The sequence below is a fragment of the Pinus tabuliformis genome, chromosome X, assembly GCF_031772625.1.
Source record: "Pinus tabuliformis cultivar Carrire ecotype Pingquan chromosome X, CPIR1, whole genome shotgun sequence".
Classification (NCBI taxonomy): Eukaryota; Viridiplantae; Streptophyta; class Pinopsida; order Pinales; family Pinaceae; genus Pinus; species Pinus tabuliformis.
In genome coordinates this window covers 487,211,597-487,231,323 of record NC_142308.1, presented here as the reverse complement: position 1 = coordinate 487,231,323, position 19,727 = coordinate 487,211,597, and the positions used below count along the sequence as shown (strand labels likewise).

General features: G+C 41.3%; 1 protein-coding gene across 1 annotated transcript in view; it reads left to right on the top strand.

The window, feature by feature from the left end:
- LOC149140797 (bifunctional purple acid phosphatase 26-like) overlaps positions 1-19,727 on the top strand; it is a 260,481-nt gene that overhangs the window by 207,814 nt on the left and 32,940 nt on the right. The window contains exon 6 of the mRNA XM_089446580.1: positions 8,120-8,258. Coding sequence (XP_089302706.1) covers positions 8,120-8,258 — 139 coding nt within the window. The remainder of the gene's footprint in view (positions 1-8,119; positions 8,259-19,727) is intronic.

Sequence of the window (19,727 nt, the reverse complement as noted above, 5' to 3'; positions counted from 1 at the left end):
CGTCAGCCTTTCGAGGCTCTGCATCAACCTCTGGAGCCTCTGCATCTCACACGCTTACCCTCCTCAGGCCCTGTGCAACTCCTGGCTGCCTCTGCGTGGCCTCTTGCTGGCTCTGCATCAACCCTCTCCCGGTGTCTACGCTGATGCTTTCAGTATTAACTCTGCCTGTCTGCTATGTATTCACTGCCCCTCAGCTGCAACTCTGATCACTCACTCAATTTCCGCAACAAACCCCTGCCTCAGAAAATTGAGTTCTTGATCTCTCTTTGTGGGTTCTCTAACTGACCCTCAAGCCTCCTCTTATACTTTTCTCGTTGGTTCATCAACGGCCGAGATTAAATCTCTAATCAACGACTAAGATTAGATTTGGCTTGATCCATGACTTTTGGATCATTCTAACTTAGTTTTATATTAATTCACATTAATATTTTATTTTTCCTAAGTTTAGACTTAGGAACTCCATTAAAAATATTAATTATTTTAATATCTCCCAAACTGGTTAGATTCTGCCCAAACCATTTCTCTGTCTTAGAGATTTCATGTGCTATAGCCTCTCCACCAATTTTCGTGGCTAGAGCACATCCGGTGCTACCCCAAATCAACAGGTATTAATATAAAACTGGGTTAGAAGGTTCCAAAAGTCATGGATCAAGCCAAATCTAATCTTCGCCATTGATTAGAGATTTAATCTCGGCTATTGATGGACCAACAAGAAAAGTATAAGATGAGGCTTGAGGGTCAGTTGGAAGACACACTAAGAGAGATCAAGAATTCGATTTTCTGGGGCAAGGTTTGCTTCAGAAATCGAGTGAGTGATCGATTTGGGGTAGCACCAGATGTGCTCTAGCCACGAAAATTGGTGGAGAGGCTATAGCACATGAAATCTCTAAGACAGAGAAATGGTTTGGGCAGAATCTAACCAGTTTGGGAGATATTAAAATAATTAATATTTTTAATGGAGTTCCTAAGTCTAAACTTAGGAAAAATAAAATATTAATGTGAATTAATATAAAATTAAGTTAGAATGATCCAAAAGTCATGGATCAAGCCAAATCTAATCTTAGTCGTTGATTAGAGATTTAATCTCGGCCGTTGATGAACCAACGAGAAAAGTATAAGAGGAGGCTTGAGGGTCAGTTGGAGAGCCCACAAAGAGAGATCAAGAACTCGATTTTCTGAGGCAGGGTTTGTTGCGGAAATTGAGTGAGTGATCATAGTTGCAGCTGAGGGGCAATGAATACATAGTAGAGAGGCAAAGTTGGTACTAGAGAGGTAGCACAGAGCCCAGTGAAGTTGACGCAGAGGCAACCAAGAGCTGCGCAGAGCTAGAGAGGTTAGTGTGTGAGACGCAAAGGGTCTAGGGGCTGGCGCAGAAGCTCCATAAGCTGACTCAGAGGCTAGCAGAGCTGATGCAAGGCCTAGAGGCAGCATTAGAGGATTTCGTGGGACAGGCTAGGAGCTGGTGAGCCAGATAGGGTGACGCAATCCCTATCATAGTGACGCAGAGCAGCAGAAGCTACAATTGTTGTTGAGGGTTCGTTCATCTGGTGATTTATTAGTCGGAATATCTATCTCCGAGTGAGAGGTACTACTGTCGAGGGCATTCTCTGTCAGGTGAGCCATTTCTGGCACCCTGGTTGTATTTTGAAAACTGCATAATAATAAAACCCTCTGAATAGCTGCATTGGTTTTCCCGCATTGGGTTTTTTCGGGGACATTGGTCCAAAAATAACAGTGTCACTTGTGTGCTTGTTTTCTTTCAGTTGATGATCTGTAGATGTTGATACTTGTGTTTATTTTCAATATTTACATGGTAAATAACTTGTTAAGTAATTAAACAAGTAGGAAGAAATAAACCAGATAGTACAGGAAGAATTTCTAACAGGTTAGAATTAGAAATTCCAACACGATTCGACTGTTGGCAAAAGGATTTCCAGGAGGGAAATCAAAACTCAGAGGGAGTCTAGAAGAGAACTTCCAGGAAGGAAGTAGAGACTTAGAGGGAGTCGAAGAGAGAACTTCCAGGAGGGAAGTAGAGACTCAGAGAAGTAAAAAAGAAGAGCAGAGATGGCAATGAATGGATTGAGGGATCAGGACAGGTTGGATGGAGCATCCAACTTTGTCATCTAGAAGGCCAGGATCCTGTCTGTTCTGGATAGACATCGCATCAAGGCCTTCGCCTTGAGAACCGTGGCTATCCCAGTCAACCCAGCTGATAACGAAAGGTATGAGGATGCGATGGCCAAGGCAAAGTGCATAATCCTTGATGGGGTCAAGGATCATGTAGTTCAGCATATTGCCGAGAAGAATACGGCAAAGGAAATGTGGGATACCTTGATGATATTATATCAAGGCACTTTTGTGCAGAGGAAGATGCTACTGGAGAATCATTTGCAGTCGTATCAAATGCAGAAGGGGGAGCAGATAGACCACTTCTTCAGTAGGTTGCAAGAGATTCGGGACCAACTGACTTCCAGAGGGGCCACGTCGGATCAGGAGTTAATGGTGAGGACTGCCCTGAACAGAGTCTCCAAGGAGTGGGAGACATTCGTCCAAAGTATTTTTGGCAAAGCGACTCTTCTAGGATGGGAAGAATTGTGGGCAGCTCTTCGCCAAGAAGAGATCAGATGGCTGACCAAGGCGGGAAGTAGCAACAAAGGATTCCAGGTCAAGAAAGAGGAGGAAGAGGATGCTGCTCTGGCATCTGCGGGGTAGCAAGGGAAGAGGAAGAAGAAGGACATGTCCAAGATTAAGTGCTTCAACTATGGGGAGCTGGGCCATTATGCAACCCAGTGTCCGAGGAAGAATAATAAGGGAGAGGCTTCTGACTCAAAGGCAGTGCCAGCTAAGGCGGAGAAGGAGGTAGAGGATGATGATGACTGTGCCATGAGTGCTCATGCACCTCTAGAGAAGAGGTGGGGAGACATCGAGCTGTAGTCAGGAGGACTATAGGAGATGTGGGACAGGATCCTTGAGGTACCCAAACTCTTGGATCATATACGGCTATGGGAGCACCGAGAGATAGTAGCAGGATGACGGATGTCGGTAGAAGCAAGATGCGGATGGAGCGACAAAACAGTGCTAGAGTTCAGTAGTCCCTGGCAATGCAGAGAGGGTTGCAACAGTGCGAGAAGCGCAAAGGAGGTTGCAGCAGTGCAGGAAGGCATAAAGGTGTTTGCAGCAGTGCGAGAGGCACAAAGGTGTTTACAGCAATACGAGAGGCACAAAGTTGTTGTAGCAATGCAGACGCAGCAGAGGGAGCACATGATAGCAACAGAGAGAGCTTCAGCATCAAGAGGGTTTCTAACTTGACAAGTATGTCAGTAGTTGGGTAGATTAGTTACCATCGCCTTAGTAACTGAGTTGCAGTGCAGCAGTAGCAGAACCTGTGCTGCCCAACATCCTCTGCACTACTACAATTGTTGTTGTGGGTTTGTTCATCTGGTGATTTATTAGCCGGAATATTTGTCTCCGAGTGAGAGGTACTACTGTCGAGGGCATTCTCTATCGGGTGAGCCATATCTAGCACCCTGGTTGTATTTTGAAAACTGCATAATAATAAAACCCTCGAATAGCTACATTGGTTTTCCTGCATTGGGTTTTTTCGAGGACATTAGTCCAAAAATAACAGTGTCACTTGTGTGCTTGTTTTCTTTTAGTTGATGATCTGTAGATGTTGGTACTTGTGTTTATTTTCAATATTTACATGGTAAATAACTTGTTAAGTAATTAAACAAGTAGGAAGAAATAAACCAGATAGTACAGGAAGAATTTCTAACAGGCTAGAATTAGAAATTCCAACACGATTCGACTGTTGGCAAAAGGATTTCCAGGAGGGAAATCGAGACTTAGAGGGAGTCTAGAAGAGAACTTCCAGGAGGGAAGTAGAGACTTAGAGGGAGTCGAAGAGAGAACTTCCAGGAGGGAGGTAGAGACTCAGAGGAGTCAAAAAGAAGAGCAGAGATGGCAATGAACGGATTGAGGGATCAGGATAGGTTGGATGGAGCATCCAACTTTGTCATCTAGAAGGCCAGGATCCTATCTGTTCTTGATAGACATCGCATCAAGGCCTTCGCCTTGAGAACCGTGGCTATCCCAGTCGACCTAGCTGATAATGAAAGGTACGAGGATGCGATGGCCAAGGCAAAGTGCATAATCCTTGATGGGGTCAAGGATCATGTAGTTCAACATATTGCCGAGAAGAATACAACAAAGGAAATGTGGGATACCTTGACGACATTATATCAAGGAACTTCTGTGCAGAGGAAGATGCTACTGGAGAATCATTTGCAGTCGTATCAGATGCAGAAGGGGGAGTAGATAGACCGCTTCCTCAGCAGGTTGCAGGAGATTCGGGACCAACTGACTTCTAGAGGGGCCACGTCGGATCAGGAGTTAATGGTGAGGACTACCCTGAACGGAGTCTCCAAGGAGTGGGAGACATTCGTTCAAAGTATTTTGGGCAGAGCGACTCTTCTAGGATGGGAAGAATTGTGGGCAGCTCTTCGCCAAGAAGAGATTAGATGGCTGACCAAGGCGGGAAGTAGCAGCAAAGGATTCCAGGTCAAGAAAGAGGAGGAAGAGGATGCTGCTCTGGCATCTGCGGGGTAGCAAGGGAAGAGGAAGAAGAAGGACATGTCCAAGATTAAGTGCTTCAACTATGGGGAGCTGGGCCATTATGCAACCCAGTGTCCGAGGAAGAATAATAAGGGAGAGGCTTCTGACTCCAAGGTAGTGCCAGCTAAGGTGGAGAAGGAGGTAGAGGATGATGACAACTGTGCCATGAGTGCTCATGCACCTCTAGCGAAGAGGTGGGAAGACATCAAGCTGTAGTCAGGAGGACTACAGGAGATGTGGGATAGGATCCTTGAGGTACCCAAACTCTTGGATCATATTCGGCTACGGGAGCACCGAGAGACAATAGCAGGATGACGGATGTCGGTAGAAGCAAGATGCAGATGGAGGACAAAACAGTGCTAGAGTTCAGTAGTCCTTGGCAGCGCAGAGAGGGTTGCAACAGTGCAAGAAGCGCAAAGGAGGTTGCAGCAGTGTAGGAAGGCATAAAGGTGTTTGTAGCAGTGTGAGAGGCACAAAGGTGTTTGCAGCAATGCAAGAGGCACAAAGTTGTTGTGGCAACGTAGAGGCAGCAGAGGGAGCACATGATAGCAGCAGAGAGAACTTCAGCATCAAGAGGGCTTCTAGCCTGACAAGGATGTCAGTAGTTGGGTAGATCAGTTACCATCGCCTCAGTAACTGAGTTGCAGTGCAGCAATAGCAGAACCTGTGCTGCCCAACATCCTTTGCACTGCTGCACCTGTTTTCCCAAGTTGGGTTTTTTCGGGGACGATATGTCCAAAAATAACAGTGTCCCTTGTGTGTTTGTCTATTTCTTTCAGTTGCTTATTTGTAGATGGTTGAGACTGTACTTGTGTTTATTTTCAATATTTATATGGTTAAATAACTTTTTCAATAATTAAACAAATAGGTGAAATAAACAAGATAGTACAGGAAAATTTCTAACTGGCTAGACTTAGAAATTTCAACAAGCAGTGGCAGTGCTATGGGCAGCATGATGCAGCATGTTCAGAGGGAGCTGCAGTACAGGTGCAGCAGTGGCAGTGTCATGGGCAGCAGTACAAGAAGCAGCAGTGCAGGGGATGTGAGGCAGCAGGCCAAGCATCAACACTGGTACCGATGTGGAAGATCAGTGTGATGTTTCTATAGTGAAACATTGCCAGAGCACATTCCTCGCTAAGAGGGAGTGTTGATTTTTGGTAGCATTGGAAGTGCTCTAGCCTTGAAATTTGGAGGAAAGGCTAAAGCACATGAGATCTCCAAGACCCAGAAATCGTTTTGAGAAATTCCACCCGGATGAGGAGTTATTAAAATAATTAATATTTTTGATGGGTTCCTAAGTCTAAACTTAGGAAAATAAAAATATTAATGGGTATTAATAAAGATAAGGGTGAGAAGCTTCTAAGAGACAAGGATCAAGTTTGTGTTAATCTTAACTGTTGATCAGGGACTTAATCTCAACCGTTGATTCGTCAACAGGAAAAGTATAAGAGAAGAGTTAAGGATCATTTGGGGACACACCTGCAGATACTTAGTATCTCAAGGAAAATCGATTCTCAAGTAGAGGAGATCGATTTCAGAGGGAGAGTTACAGGGTGGAGGAAGAGAAGGGCATCAACAACAGGCAGTGACTGAGGAGGAGGTGACACAGGGACAGTGGGAGACAGCGCAGAGAGAGACACAGTCCAGAGGAGAGACACAAAGATTACGCAGGCTGACGTAGAGGGACGTAGAGCCACTCAGAGCCACGATGGGCCACGCAGAGTGAAGCAGGGGTGACGCAGAAGTGGGTGCAGGGTCTCCAAAGTGTTAGGTCTCGAAGGTAAAGTCTCAGGTGTTTTCTTTCAATTTCTCTGTAAAATCATTCCTTGTAAAAGCAATTGCTGCTGAAGATTAATAAAGCCCTCATTTGTTGCACCAGTTTTCCCACATTGGGTTTTTCTGGGGACAATTGTCCAAAAATAACTGTGTTGATGTGATTGGTTCTTGTGCATGTATTTTTCTCTGGGTAATTGTGTGATAACTGCAGTAGAATTTATTTTAATATTTGTTGAAGGGATTTCATAAATAACTTATCGTGAATAATAAGTAGGTGAAATAGATCAGTTGCTGCAGTAGTAGAATTTCAGTTTAGAAATTTTCACAGGGGATTGTTGGACACTGGATAAAGCAATGCTCCCCGTGTGTTTTGTGACATGGACTAACCGCCTCTCATGGATCCTTATCTCTGGCGATGCGATCATTGACTAACACCTGCGGGTTTTGGTCTAACGACAATCATGATTCCCAACAATTTGAACATTGAAATTGGTCTTCATATCCTTCCATCATCTTTATCTCTTTTTTTGTTAAAAAGCCATTTCAGCCCCTGGGTTTACTTGTGATATCGCCTTGACCCATATTGTTTAAGCCCTAGGAGAGCTGACCTAAAGAGGTAAGGTAGGTCATCAAGGTGACAATGGGTGATCTACCCAGTTTCCACTTGGATTGTGTGGCATGGTTTGGAGATTTCATCACTTTAACACAAAATTCGAAGAGGTAACAATTTCCATTTATGTGCCACAACACATGCCTCCAACATTAAATTGTATGAAAAGAAATCTAGACTAATCCTAGGATCATTGTTGCCAGGATTTTGAAAATCGTATTCTCCATTTCTTAATTCACTCAAACAGCGGTTCAGCTTTTTCAAACCGATATTACATCTTCTGTTCAACTTTCAAAGGAAGTCTCCTTATAGAAATGGTAACCCCTGAAACTTGTGATGTCTGGTCATCAAGTCACTTCAAAAATTCCTTAACATCTTTCACCTAAACATGTACCTTGTTAGCATATACGCATGGGGGCATATTTTGAGTTAGCAACACCAAATGTGCCATTGAGGCTTAATAGATGTTAATTGATAGCTGTACTCCTGAAATACACTTTCACAAGTATCTAGATAGTTTGTGGAGTCGACAATGACATAAATAATTTACTTTTTGGTTGATGAAGCATTCAGTCAGTAATCCCCATTTTGAGCTTAATATTCTACACTGATACCAGGTAGTTTCGTGGTACATTTCATTTTCAGGGGCTGAATTTCTGAAGCACATGTGAAATTATAAATGGAGTCAGATGTTAGAAATCTTTCAGTTATATGTTTGATGTCTTTCGGTTCTATACACTAGCTATGGTTGTAACAAATGATAAGAATGTCTTTCACAAAACTGTGAAACCCTTTAGAAATGTTATGTCCTCAGAAGGACCATATCCATCGTAATGGGCTTTTAGTTCTTCACCTCTTCTCTATGCTCTCTTGGTTACTTCTAATTACTATTTGAAAATTTTTGGTTCAGTAAAGAATGTTCCTATGTTTGACGTTTGATAACTCTGATATATTGAAAATCTAAAGTATTACTGATAGATAACGTTTTGCCTTTCCCCTTTTTCTTTGAATAATTTGAGCTTCCTTCTTTTTACTTTTAGGTCACCGCAAATGTAAATAATATTTTGATCAAATTTTCTGTATATCATTGTAATAGTCAACTCTTGTCCTGTACAGGGACAAACTGTTCCCTTTCAGCCTTATTTGCATAGATATCAAGTTCCTTACATTGCATCTGGTAGCACCTCACCTCTTTGGTATTCAGTCAAACGGGCATCGGCGCACATCATTGTACTATCAAGCTATTCACCATTTGGTAGGATTTTATCTATTACATTCTGTATCTCACTGGTGTTTGTATTACTCATTAAAATAATGGTACTTTATGGCAAAACTTCTCTAGAAGATTGCTAAGAACTAGCATCATGCTTCTTTATGAGGGTCTTCACATGAGTAGAAAAAAATGAGTATGAAGCTTATTATAAAAACATGCCTTAAGAGTTATGTTAATTCTGGTCATGTAATCCATTTTGTGAAGCAAGATCCAAAACTCTTATGTAAAATATTCTATGCAATAGTTAAAACTTAGTACTGTATCACAATTCTTACGCTTCCATGCATTTTGTCCTGTACTTTGTAGTTGGAATGGTTTCTTTTAACTTACAATTCCCTATTTAAAATTGGAAGTTACTTTCAAGGAAAGCTAAGAAATAATGAATCATGCAGTTGTGTACCCTACACTCCTTGTATATTGGGGAGAAGGGGACACTGTGGAAATGTGTTGACGTGGCTCAAAGATGTCCTTGGAAAACTTCTTGTGAGCTGTCTCGAGGACATTTTGGGGTGGTTCTTTGATCCCCACAAGTGATGCTTGTGTTTCCCGTGAAAACTCTTCTTAGAAAAGAGGGATTCTTTTATTTTTTCCTTTTAATGATAACAGCTTGTAGGGTTTAGAACTTTATTTTTGACCCAACTTTCCTCTCTCGAAAGCCTGAAACGATTATTCACCTATTTCAAGTTTGGTCTGTCACGTTTGTTTTTTTTGTACGTCATTAATCATCGATTCAAATGTTTGAGTAGACGTTGCATTGTGATTTATTACTTGTAATTATTTTTATGTAGGTTTGCATTATATATATGTTTTATGAGGTGCTATCCCATGAAATATTGGGGTTCTCACTAGACATCCTTGAAAGTCATACTCTTATCACCCAGTTCTTGAACATTGGTATAACCACATAGATTTAATTTGAGGAACGACAGATTCCTTATAGCGATATTTTATGAGAGTGTATTTTCATCATGTGGTGGTTGAACATCTTGTTGAAGGAAATGTAACTAGGTTCGGTCTTCATAAATGTACTTTTAATGTTTGTATTTATTCAAGAAAAGAAATGTTATTTTAAAAATATATATCAATGAGTTTCTTGCTCATTGAAATAGGTCTAGCACAAGTCAAAGTGCTATAGGTGAGTCAAATAGTCAAAAGAAAATGTTGAAGACCTTAAAGGCATGTTACACTATGCATATAATTGTATTAGAGTCAAAAGGAATACCTCCAAGCAAAGTCAAGTCCTCTCCATGCAACGACATCCTTCAAGAAGCAAAAATGATGAAGAATCTTCAAGTCAGCCTGCAGTCTTCAAGTCGGCCTAAAGGAGGGACAAACCTCTATATATAGAGGTTGTCCACTCCCTCAAACGACAAGCACTTACCTCTGAAATCAGCGAAGAAGGATAGCCAAGAAAAGGTGAAGAGAAGACGAGTTTGAGGAGCCTCTAGTGCAGCGAAGAAGGAGAAGTCAAGACCGAAGTCAAAAGGACTGTTTTTAGGGTGAAAAACAGTCACACATGCGAGAAACAGAGTCATCTCTGTGGTCATAACAGCAGCAATATAACAGTCCCATATCTATCATTGTTTGGGCTAGTAAGTTAGGCCTATAAGGCCTTCTACTCTAGCGAAGGAAAGACTCATCTAAGCAAAGATCAAAGGAGCATAATATACAAGTAAACCATCCACACGTGCGAAGAACTAGGACTACTATACAGCCACACCAAGTCTACATCTACATCTCAAGAATGAGCTCATTTGGTTGAAAGAAGGAAAGTATCTACATAAGGATATCATTGAGTATAGAAGAGAATCATCTCATATAGAGATCACATAAAGAAGGTCTATCTATAGCTGGAAGAAGGAGGACGAAGTGCCGGGGAGTGAAGTGCCGGAAGAAGAAAGACTAAGTGCCGGGGAACAAAGTGCAAACATAAGGGAGGACTTGACTTGTGCTTGGAGGATATTCTAGTCAGGGGTCTAGGGTTTGGCATTAATCAATAAGAAGCTTCAATAAGAGAAAACTTACCGAAGGATTTTCCTCTCAAGAGAAGAGAGGTTTTGGCCCTGGCAGAGAGCCAACATTTTGTGTTCTTGTTCTCATGTTTTTGGTAGCAGTTTGATGAAGTACACACGCATTAATAAGAAGAAGAAGATTAAGCTAACAAGAAAGTACAAAGACTCCACAAGTTGTTATCAAAAGAAGAAGAATCACACTACACCTAATTGCCCTAGATTCTTCAACACATCTTACAACCTATCCAACCACAACAATAAAAAGAGTGACAACTATCTCACTTGAGTATGTTTCTCTAATATGCAGTGGTCTCGTACTTGTGTTTTTGGACTTTATCTTGAGAAGTGCAAGATTTTCCTGTAACAGGGGCAATGTTACTCATTCTGCTCTGTACAATGCGCTTGTCAGTAACGTCATGCAATTATTAGTGTCCTGGGTGGCCTGCTAAAGTCACTTCACATTATATCTGCTTCAAAGGCTAGGCCTGAGGCTAACTAATTGAAAATTCATACTATCATTATAGGGAACCATCAAAACCAATCAACAGGTAAACATATCCTCTTACTAGTACATCCAATCCTTCATAATTGCTCCTATTCTGCTCCAACAACTCAATTATATCACATATTTTGCTTGGTTTCTATGTTAGTAATGTGCACCTTAAGAACTGTTATCCACCACCTGTGGGTAGTATGTGTAGGAGAAAAGTTTTCTCCTAGATGGTCCTCAGCCAGTAGCCCCTTGCAGCCACCAGATAGCTCGATGTGCCCACTTGAGCCAATCATGTTGTCCCTCACCCACTTGTTATGATTGTATGTTTGAAGGTGGGCCTCCCGACCCCGAGGGTATGGCTTTCACTGGTGTAGTTGAGTAATTTTCCTTACTTGTCATGGGCACTTTTAGGATTGATTTGTGGGGGGATTCGGTGGAAAGAGTGAGTTAGGTTTGTATTCTTATCTCCATTCCCCGATTTCGTGGTTACCCTTGTATCCTAGTCCCGCAGGATCTCCTTTACTGGCCATTAGCTTTAGGGTTGGCACTGCTTGGGAAATCCCGACTTTGGTTGTGTGGTCCTGCATCTTGACACCACGTACATCACCCCCCTCCACTCATTTTAGCCCTATTCATCTCTTTTCCCATTCAGGTCCACATGTGTCCACTGGGTCCACATAGGGTTAACCTCTCCCTCCCCTTGTCTACACTTTGGGTCAGGCTTGGAATGATGCCCCAAAGGTTGATGTAGCTAAAAGGAAAAGAAAATGCATAATTTGGCCACTCTCAACAGGAAATGTACCACAAAATTCCAAAGATGGCTGGGACATACAAATATAGCAAGTGGGCAAAAGCCAAACATGAGCTCTACCCCTTATCCATGGCCATCACCTTGGTTCCTATGGGCCTTAGATGAGCCCCTTCCATCATTAAGGAACCCATGATTGTCCCAACCCCTAGTGGGCGCTGAACCGCCCCACCTTTCGGGGATATCCACTACTCTATACTACACATCATGCTCTCATCCCTTGGAGCCTCGAGCAGTTATGACGAAAAATCATTCAAAGGCAAAAGGCAATTGAAGAAGGGTGGAAAAACAAAGGTTGGGGTAACTCATGTACCACGATTTGCTCCCTCCTACACTCATATACCCAGGTGTGGGCTTCCCTTATTATAGCTACCCTTGTACCATGACATGTGGTCTGGATGATTCCCTTGATCCCCACTCTGTTCCATTACTATATCATTTGCCACCTGCCACTTGAGGGATGTACCATGGACATGTCCCCCCCTTTAAAGGTTGAAACCACCTAATAGGGTCCTTGATTAACCCCCTATTGAGCTTGGAGACACTTGTACATGCCAAAGCCCACTATGGAAGGACATGCCACCATGAAGTGCCCCATTGATTCCATGACTTGTAAGCTCTTTTACTTGATTATTCTGATGGTTTGTTGTATTGAAGGGCAAGGGGACGCATTGGATCTTATGCAGGATTGCAGGTGGGTCTCCATTTGGGGCTTGGTCTCTCTATACAGGATCCTAGCCCTCCAGAGGGCCACATTAGCACTTGTAGAGTGAGCATTGAGAGCCATGTGCTTCCAACATAGCAGAGAGTACTTCATGGATCCCCAACACCACTCGTTGATTGCTCGTGTTCCACCTTTTGGATGAGGATTATACGCCTGTTTCACCATGCCTAGCCGACTCTTCACATGCACCATACACTTGGTAGATGTTCAAGGGTCTAGAGGATGTCTCCCACTGTAGATGGAGGGCTTATGTCATCATCATAGCCCTTACAGATGGTCTCCTCGATCCACTTGGAGACCCATGAGGATGTTCTTGTGCCCCCACACCCACTTGGGAGCACCACAGGTTCTTGCTTGGAAAACAATGGGCCAACCCCTTGTCCACTATGTTTGGAGTCCAGTGCTACATCATGGCACCCATTGGACTTCATTAGGCCTCCTCAAAGGCTTAACAACTCACTATATTGATCATTCTTCCCTCTTGAGAGGCTTATTCTTATGTTATTGAGCTATTTTGGTGGGCTTGTCACCAAAAGTATTGTTATTATGCACATACTTTTATTTTAGGGGCATTATTAGTCCAAATTAGGCCATTCGAATCCCCTAGAGGATTGTATAAATAGAATAGAGACATTCTATCTCATTCATCATCACTTGGATTAGGTTATTCTCTCTTGTGATATTTTCGCTATACCTTTTGGAGGACGAGTTTGGATCATATTGATGAATTTTGATGTTTGGTTACCTCTCTTTGTCTGGGAGCTTCTCTATTGGCATATATTGATGATTGGATATACTCTTTAATGCATGTAAGTGCTCTTTTAATGCTATTTTTGTTATTTACTTTGTCACATGCATGTTGCTGGGATTTTCGCTATACTAGGTTGAAATTTACTGCTTTTTCTTATGCGAAATTGTGGAAATTGTGATCTTTTATAGTGATGCATAATGTCATGGGCCATGTATGATTGAGTGAATGTTCCTAGAGATAATTTGGGTTAAATACATCTTGATAAGTCATCAAATATTGCAAGTCGAAGTATAAAGACCTTGGAGTAACTGTTGTCATGCCCTAATGCCATTCAGAGTTGTTTTAAGTGCCTCCTTGATTGAGTGAATCCATTCCAAATATTAAAATTCTCCTTGACTCCATCTCTTCCAAAGGACAAGGCACTAATCATCCATTGGTGATCATTTTCAACGCTTATTCTTTAAACCTCCCTCTTTTTCTAGGCCTAACCTACATAGGTCACCTAGGGCATCAATTATCTCACAATCTAGCCATCCAAACACTTCGATTTTTGGTCCACAACTACGCTGAGGTTTGCTCTAGAGGCCCTCCAAATTTGAAGCAAATTCGATGGTGGGATCTCGAGATATAGCAAGCCCTAGCTCAAGGACTGTTTCTTGCCCTAGGTTTCCCTTGGCTAGTGACCTCATTTGGATCATTGCATTCTATTCCAAGAAGATTTTCCCATTGATCCTCTTCTCTTCCACAATTAGGTCAAGCCCCTCCTTGAGTGACCAATTCCACTTACTTGACCTAATTTTGGGTCCACTTGGTCCCGTGTGGTCCCACAACCTATTGAAGTTAATTTCACAAAGACCACTTGGAAACCAAGTTTTCACAAGGATTTCTAGGACTAGGTATCTTCCTTACAAGTCTTATCCTCAAACCCTAGCCCTTGAAATCCCCTTGGCCCTTCCTAGGGAGCCTTATACCTTGCTTCTCAAGCAAGAAAACCATACAATTGAGTCTCTCTTGTGAATAGGCCTTAGGAATCACTCCTCATCCTTTCATTGACTCATTCATCTAGTGATTCCCTTTATACCAGGTCTCCTCCCATCGGTGAAAGTCCGTAAAGAGCAGGGAGCCTTAGCTGAGGTGATAGTGGGCTATCGCTCCATTGTTGCCCTTGACCTAGCAGTTTCCCTTTAGGATCCCCTCCTAGGACCCCTGCTAGTTTGAGCGGTAACAAGCACCACATGACATTGCATTCTATATTTTCTCTGCACGTTGTGCATTTTTTAAGGCTCCCTCAACCTTCACCGCTTTGTTAAATCGGTCACAAAGAAGGGAATATTTGTACCAAACTGATATTTTCATAGTTCTGTAGCAACGGACAGAATTATGCCACCCAACTGTCCAAGTTACTCTGTGGAAGGTGGACTTTGTTTGACTTTTATTGAGAAAATTGCCTTGTAAAATATTGTAAATTTGTAGTCAATGTGGGCTGTTCATTAAGCGGAAGATCTGATGATAAATTTAGGGTTTTTTTGCCCTAGAAGGCAACCCTCCATTTATATGTGCGAATTGTATTGCGGCTAGGTATTATTCTGTATCTATTCTTCTCTTCTGCTAGCACTTGATCGCAAGTTTTGACTCATACAGTGTTATTTTCATCACATGGCATAATCTTGTAGAGATGCTTTTTACACAAGTTTATGATCTAGTGCAAGTTGTTTTACAATGGGAGCATGTAAAATTTGTTGTGCAAACCCCTTTACTTCTCACTAGCTTTGTCTCATACTTTTACAAGGGTTTTTTTGTGAAGAAAAGCTAGTGAGTGAAATTTGTTTGCGGGAGCACGCTACTGAAAATTGCTCGCAAATGGGAGTGATTTGTGTCAGGCCAGGAGGTAACTCCTCAAATGAAATTTGTTTATTCATTTAGATTGCTCATAGTTATATACATGAGGGAGTGACTCTTGGGTTTCATCTCCCGATGACTCTTCCTTTTCCATTATTTATTATTTACACTATTTACAACTGTTCACCCAATCCCCATGATTAGGTGTCAACATTCCCCCCTTAATCTGAAGGGATGTTGGTGAGTCCAAGCATCATTTTGAATCTTTCAAGCTTTTCTCTTCCAAGTGCTTTGGTGAAGATGTCTGCAATCTGCTCATTAGTGGAACAATGGCGTAGATGGATTGTCTTGGCCTCAACATGATGTCGAATTAGATGGTATTTTGTATTGATGTGCTTTGTTCGATCATGGAACTTTGGGTTCTTGGCCAACTTTATTGTAGAGGTGTTGTCAATCATGAGTGGAGTCGAATGTACTTGTTTTACCTGCAAATCTTCCAAGATTTTCCTGAGCCACACAATTTCTTTTGTTTCCTCAACTGCTGCCACATATTCTGCCTCTGTTGTGGAATATGTTGGAACTGATTGTTTGCATGATCTCCAGGAGACAACTCCTGATCCAAGACTCATAGCATAACCAGAAGTAGATACTCTAGTTTCTTTGTCTCCATCAAAATTTGAATCAGAGTATCCAATGACGCTGAAGCCGCCCACCTGCGTATACTTGAGTCCAAAGTCTTGAGTTCCCTTCAAGTACTTTAGAACTCTTTTTGCAACAGACCAATTTCCCTCACAAGGCTTTTGCATAAACCTGGAGAGGATTCCAACAACAAACGAAATGTCTGGTATGGTAGTAGTCAGGTAGTTGAGACTTCCTACAAGCTATCTATACTTTGTTGCATCCTCAAATTCTTTTCTTTCAATGGATGTGAGCTTTAAGTTTTGTTCCATTGGAGTAGTTAGAGGATTGCATTCAGCCATGCCAAACTTGTTCAACAAATCTCCAATGTACTTCTTTTGAGAAAGGAATATAGACTTCAAATGTTGAGTTACTTCAATACCAAGATAGTAATGAACATAGCCCAAATCAGTCATTTCAAAACCTTTCCTCAATTCCTTCTTTATGGATGCAATGTAGCTCTCATTGTTCCCTGTCATCAAAAGATCATCTACATATACCACAAGATATACAACTGTTTTGCCAACTTTCTTGACAAACAAAGTTGCATCATCAAGATCATAATGTTTGAAATTGAGTTTCAGAAGATGCTCAGTTAATTTTTCATACCAAGCTCGTGGTGCTTGCTTGAGGCCATACAAGGATTTCACAAGTTTGCATACTTTATGTTCATGTCCTTTGACAACAAATCCTTCAGGATGGGACATAAAAACATTCTCTTTTAGATCTCCATTCAAGAAAGTAGTTTTTACATCCATTCGATGGACTTTCCAACCATTTTGAGCTGCTGGGGCAAAGAGTGTCCAGATGGTAGCCCATTTTACTGTGGGGGAAAAAGTCTCCTCATAATTGACCCCTTCCTTCTGTGCAAAACCTTTTGCCACAAGCCTGGCTTTGTGCTTTTCAAGTGAGCCATCAACTTTATACTTGTTTTTGTGGACCCACTTGCAGCCAATCGGTTTGGTTCCCAATGGAGGATCAATCAGCTTCCAAGTGCCATTCTTTATCAAGGCATCATACTCTTTTTGCATCGTTTCTTTCCATTCATCATGAGAAGTAGCTGCTTTGAATCATAAGAAACATCCATATCAACAAGTGGATCGGAATCATCTACATCACCTCATTTTGCCTTGTTGAATTTCTTGTTCCTGTCTTTCCAACCTCATCAAGATGAACACTTTGAAGTGTCTTTGTCAGCCACTTTGGGGGACCTTTCTAAGATGGTCAAGGCTGCTCAGTTGATTGAGTTGGGACTGAATTAAGATTGAGTCTCCCAATTCTGTCAATCACATCACTCAAAGTATCATCAATGGTTGGAGTTTCATGTGGGTGAGAGAGTGTTTCAGAAGAAAATTCCACTGATTGATCTAGTATAGGAATCTCCCCTTCAAGATGTGGAATCTGATTTTCAAATTCTTGAAATGATTTTGCATTTGCAAATTTATCCAAGCGATCAAGTTGACCCTCAACAACATTGTCAGCTTTGGAAGATTCAAGAAAGATTACATCTCTAGATACAACAAAATTTTTATTAACTTCATCGTAGAGACAGTATGCTTTGGAGGTGTTTGAATACCCCAAGAAGATACACTTACGACTCCTTGCACCAAGTTTGTTTATCTGTACCTTTCGTATCAAGGCATAACACTTGGAAACAAAGACCCTGAAATGCTTTACCGAAGGAATGTGCCCATACCACATTTCATAAGGAGTCTTGTTTCTAATAGCATTAGATGGACATCTATTCTTTACATATACAGCACATAGCACTGCATCAGCCCAAAACATCAATTTTACATTCTTGAAAAACGTCATGGAGTGCACCATATTTAAGATTGTCCTATTCATTCTTTCAGCTACTCCGTTCTGTTGGGGATTATAAGGCACAGTTGTTTGATGTTTGATCCCATGTTGGCGAAGATAGTTTTCAAATTCATTTGAAGTGTATTCTTTTCCATTATTAGTGCGAATAGAGCCAATATGAGATTGTGCATAATTTTCAATCCATGCATGAAAGTTCTTGAATGTTTGAAAAGCATCAAAATTGTTCTTCAATAAATAAACCCAACACATTTTGGTGTAGTCATCAATAAATGTCATCATATATTTATTTCCATTTGCAGAAGGAACAAGCATTGGACCACATAAATCTGAATGAATGAGTTCAAGTTTTCTATGTGCTCTGGAATGTGAATCATGAAAAGACTGTTTGCTAGGCTTTCCTAGAATGCAAGCATCACATTGCTTGAGTTTCCTAGGAATTGTAGGCAACTAGTAATACCATTTTTCTTCAACAAGTGAAGGTTGTCATAGTTCAAATGTCCAAATCTAACATGCCATAATAAACTTGATGGAAAGGTACCTTCATCATAATGAGAATTGTATGAGAAATTTTTTGCACGAGTAGAGGTACCTTGCAGCTTGATAAGCCTTTCTTCTTCTATCCCCATCATGACAAGTGAGTGATCTAATGCTTTTGTCACCTCAACCTTGCCATCAAACATATGAATGGAGTGTCCTTGTTGGTGAATGTGGAACAAGGACAACAAGTTTCTCCTCAGCTGTGGGAGATATAAAACATCATGCAAAAGAAAGTTTGGAAGACCAGGCAATTTAAGCCTGATTGTGCCAAGCCCTGATGGCTTGAGTTTTGATTTGTCTGCAAAGTATACTTCTCCATCAACATTGTCAATAAATTCTTCAAAAAAATTTCTTCTAAAATTCATGTGGCAAGTTGTTCCTGAATCAAGCAACCAATCATTTTTCCAAGAAGCAAGTGAAGCATTAAATAAGTCTTCATTTACTCCAATATTACAATGTGCCACAACATAGTGAGCGGATTCAGGTGCTTTACCTTTCTCTTTGTCATTAGTTTTACCTTTAGGTTGATTTCTTTCCTACTCAATTCTGTCCCAAGGCAACTTGCATGTGGATGCATCATGTGATCCATCTCTATTGCAACTTATGCAATGCAAATCTGGCATTTCTCCTTGAGAGTGTCTGGCCCCCTGCCTCTGAAATTTCTTCTTCCTCTTCCTCTTCGACCACCTCTTCCTCTAGAAGAACCTTGAGCAAGATTCTTTTCTCTATGTGCAAGACAAACAACCTCTTCAGAAGACTGAGGAGTTGTCTTCTTCCCAAAAGCTTTCTTTCTCTCAACAAATTTATTCACAAGGGAGTCAAAGGTAATTTCTTTGAGGTTTCCATTTGCTTGCAATGACTTAAGATAACTTGAGTAAGTGGGATAAAGTGCCTTGACAAAAGGTATCAGAGGAATGTCCAGTTCAACATTAGTGACTTTGATATCATGCATAATAGATTTTACTTTTGATGCAAGAGGATCATCATTTTGTAATTCAAGGCTGAACAATTTAATCATGAGTTGAACAACTTCAAGTGCGGAGTATGAGTCATAGAGTTCCTTCAGTTTTTGTAAGGCTTCGAAAGCATTTGAAAATGGCGAAATATGGTGACTCACCTCTTCATTTACTGATGCTGCAATCAAGGCATAAGCCTTGCTGTTCTTATTTTCCCAGTGCCAAATTCCTTGTTTGAGGTAGGCTTTTCTTGTTCTTTGTCTCCTTCTCCAACACACACTCCTTTCCACAGCGCATTAAAAATGAGAGTGTTTGATTTTCCGCGACCATTCTGGATAGTTCTCCTTCTCGGTGAGAACCACTTCCACAATAGATATCAATGAATGCATTGTAAAATCTATGTATTGTGGAAAAAAATACTTCTGCTGCAAAATTTTACAAAATATGATTCTGATATATGAAAACAAAGGTATTATTTTGGGTGAGGTGTATATGGAGCGAGATTCATTCAACGTGATATCATATGGTGGTATGGCGTGCAGAGATATGACCAAGCGGGAGAATTGTTGGTTGACCAATCATATATAATATAGGCTTTATACCATTGAACAGAGTCGGGGCTCATCCACAACGTTATATATTAAAAAAACGGTGGTATAAAATGTTCATCCACAATGTTACATATTAAAGAGGAGGCCTTACATGTAAAGGCCGGGGACTGTCAGCCATGCTTCTGCTGCGAGGAGGGTCGAGCCAACTATGCGGGGTTATGAGAGTATACGTGTATGCATTATTTGACAGGGCGTGAGGGCAGACTAGTGTTATGAAT